Source organism: Haplochromis burtoni, unplaced genomic scaffold (assembly GCF_018398535.1).
Source record: "Haplochromis burtoni strain Fernald_Lab_line unplaced genomic scaffold, NCSU_Asbu1 Contig_736, whole genome shotgun sequence".
NCBI classification, from domain to species: domain Eukaryota; kingdom Metazoa; phylum Chordata; class Actinopteri; order Cichliformes; family Cichlidae; genus Haplochromis; species Haplochromis burtoni.
The window spans coordinates 118,005-121,719 of record NW_024583097.1 but is presented as its reverse complement, the minus strand read 5'-3'; the positions used below and the strand labels follow the sequence as shown (position 1 = coordinate 121,719).

Here is a 3,715-nt window from a genome sequence, read left to right as displayed (position 1 = left end):
TATATTTTTTAACAATTGATAGGTGTGCAAGAGGCAGACTAAAGTCACTATGACAGAGCAACACCTCAAAAACCACATAAAGCAGAAGCTGTGTGTAACTTTAAGAAAATACAAGAGACTGTGTCATTAGTGAGCACGAGAACGAGAAAGAGATGGCTGAATTCGGGAGCGTTAAAATGACTGTATTTCTGCTTCTGATGCTTCAGTTTACAAGTAAGGACAAATTTTGCTGGCAACTTTGTTTGACTCAATGAGACAACATTTGAGACCAACTTGTTTCGTATCAAAAATAATCCTCAAACTAAATTTGCGCCAAGTCACATTTGTGTTATAGTTTACGTGTCATGTTTCTCTTTTTTTTCTCAGCACCAACAATTCATCTACTTCAATCTGTCTCTATTGTCATAGTTGGTGATGACCTCACTTTGCCTTGTGAAAATGTGACACATGGTCAGGATGACTGTAACAGTACTACCTGGGCCTTCAGTGGTTCAACAGACACGGCAGTAGTGGAGTTGGCCACTCATGGGCAGATTCACAAAGATGTTAGAGCTAAGTCAGCCAGGCTGAGTGTTAGTGAAGACTGTTCTCTGGTTATAAACAAGGTCACAGTTGAGGATGCTGGCCGTTACACGTGCAGACAAATCAAATCAGGAAATGAAGTTTCAGAGTTTGATGTCTATCTTTCCGTTATTAACAGTGAGTATTTCATTCATAATTTTTTCAGCTCAAACTGTGCGTGAAACATTAAAATATTCAATACTGTGATTAAACTATTTTTTCTCTCATCTTTTGTCTTCACCAGCGACTCAACATGACAACGGTAACAAAGCCATCTTGAGCTGCTCCTTGTTGGCATATAAACCCTGTACATACATAGTAGAATGGCTCTACGAGGGTGAAGAGAACATCTATACAGACATGAAGATATTACCAGGTTCCTGCTCTTCAGCAGTGACATTTAAATCTCAACTTAATCAGAAGTCAAAGATTTATGAGTCTCTGAAGTGCAATGTGACAGATGAGTCCAGTAACAAAGTGAAGCTGTTTCCCTTCAGCTCTCAGTCGTCAGGTGAGAAAACAAGCTGCTATTACCTCAAAGTAAAGAGTATCATTAAAAAAAGCTTCATCTGTAAATCTTTTTAAGTTTAAACAGCCATTTCAGCCATAATATTCTACATGTTTTTGCCATTGATTGGGGAAAAGGAACATAAGACACATTTTCATTGTACAGATTTGATTTGGCTGCTGTTTTGTGTTTTCAGGTGAGAATGCAATGACAACAAAAAAATCCACAACAACAAAAAAGTTAATAGTGACACCAAATCCAGCACCGGAGGCAGAATAATTAAAAAACAGTAATGAAAACAGGATCACTCATGATAATTAGATTTTGCAATCGGCTACATCAGAAGGGAAATACAAAAAACGTGCTAAAATTGTACTCATCACCACTATGATTTGAAAAAAATAACTATGTGTCAGTAAAAATAAATATTAATCCGTAGATTTTTTAAAAGTAAGTTCAACATGGATTAATTTTCTTTCCAGGTTGGTCATGGGAGCATATTATATTTCCTGCTTTAGTAGCCGTCTTAGTTGCTGCTGTGGTGATGATCACAAGGAAGAAAACTAGAGGTGAGAACAGGACAAATGTAAATCAGCGTTTTAACTGTTAAATTTAATGTGTTTTGCTGACTCGTGACATGATGAAGTTCAAGTTATGTGGACAAGTCTTAGATTATTAAATTAGACAACCAGTCTTTACCAGTTTAATCAGTTGAGACAACACCGTTTTCTATAATAACTATAAGAACACAGACTCAGAACTAGAAGCGCAACTCAATTTTTTCCTCTTTGCAGGGAACATGGAAATGGATCAACAGAACAATGTGAGTTTCATCCATTGATCATTCTGATTCTTCAATAAAAAAACTGAGTTTTTGGTGATTGTCTGTTAAGTTCTCTACACCTGTATGACCCTAAGAAAATAACAATTTTTAATATAGTGAAAGTAAAACTTTACAGAAAAAGTTGATTTAATGTGGAGAATCTAAAAATGAACAAACCGGGCCTGTAGTTGTCTGTGTCACTTTGTGACTGGTTGAAAAGGAGTGTGTTAATTTCAGCCATATTTCACATGGAAGATGTTGACTTGTCTACAAGCAGTCACCATTTACTCTCTGACATGTAGTGAAACTTTAAAAGTGCGATGGAAACTGCCATCAGAGAGTGTCCACCTTCAAATGAAAAGTTGTGCCTTATAACTATAAACTACACATTTCAAAAGGTGCAGCTTTTACTTCGACAGAGAACATTCTCTGCTCCCGGTTTGTGTGCTCTTTTCATATTTTTACCACCACTTGCCCGAGTAGTTTGCAAGTGCTAGCTAGTTGTTGTCTTCTATCCAAATTGCTCATGGGAGCAGGAACCTACTAGTGACCAAAGCAATTGTAAGAAGGTTTTTGGTGCAGTACTATATAACACTTTATGAAAAATGTCATATTATCCGATGCCAGCAACTCCTAACAACCACTCTCCAACCATTCACGAAATGCATATATTCAAGTTTCAGCAGAATACCTACACTTAATTTTATAAGCTATGTGCAGGGACCGAGTTTAAACACGGCAGAGACTCACATTCTCTGAACTGTGTCTATGTGCAAAATACTTTAATACTTAAATCAAGGTTTGGATTAATGTGTTAGCAATCATTATGTGATCGTCCTTATGTAGACTGAACCTGAAGATGACATTTCCTTGGCTTCCATCAGCTACACCAAGAACACCAGAGAAGAAGGCACAGTAAGCTTTGTGATGGGTTACAGTGAGGATGTTAATATCAGTTCTGTTATTATTGTTGTTGTTATTATTATTATTGTTTAAGTATTATTAAGTATAGAATTATTTCTTCTTCTAAGCTCTAGGTGGTGATGATAAAGGTGACAGTGTGACCTACAGCTGTGAAAGCCTTCTCGTCTTCTTCTGGAGTTTAATCCTAGCAACGTCTCCTCCACAGTCAACAAATCAAAGAAATAAATCCAGTCATGTTCACTCAACATATTTAAAAATGCTTTGAATGTTGCCTGATTGTTCAGTTATCGATGATCTAGATCTAAATTAAAGGGGCTAGTGCTATTATTAAGTAGTAAAACAATGATTTTTAACAACCTGACAATTGTCTTTACTTATCTCAGTGTTATATTATGTAATCTTTCTTTAATGCAACTTTTAAAGGATAATTCTGTTTTTTTTCTACACTGAATAATGAAAACACATCCTGCTTTAGTGTTGATAGAGCAAAGCAGTTGCAAATCACCTCCATCATCCATAAAGCCACAGAGCAGAGACTCCCTCTAGAGGTAGAGAATGTGAATATATTGGGTCCTCAGCATTAGGAAATAAAATTATGGCTTTCAATATATTTTTGTGTTATTTACATCTACAACAATAAAAACCAAATAGGTCTCAGAAAAGAAAAAAACATCTTGTTTCATGTTTCTTGTTTGGCATGCTTTGAACATAACCACTATTAAACAATCAAAAAGTAACTGTTTATTTCACTGCTTTGTTGGGTCTCTATCTCCATCTTAGCCATCTCTTCCTTGTTGAGGCGAGGGATTCTGGTTTTGTGGCACAAATATAATGGTGTACAGTAAGAGTTGAGCGAGCACGGGCAGAAATGTTGAGAGCGCGAGCAACACATTGCGAGC

General features: G+C 36.4%; 1 protein-coding gene across 1 annotated transcript; it reads left to right on the top strand.

Moving 5' to 3' along the window:
• The first annotated feature begins 341 nt into the window (after positions 1–341).
• LOC121812690 lies at positions 342–1,996 on the top strand. Its single transcript, XM_042215493.1, has 4 exons — positions 342–699; positions 806–1,072; positions 1,552–1,638; positions 1,864–1,996. The coding sequence occupies exons 1-4, from the start codon at positions 345–347 to the stop codon at positions 1,908–1,910; spliced, it is 756 nt and encodes a 251-aa protein (XP_042071427.1). The 5' UTR covers positions 342–344; the 3' UTR covers positions 1,911–1,996.
• Positions 1,997–3,715: the final 1,719 nt, after the last annotated feature.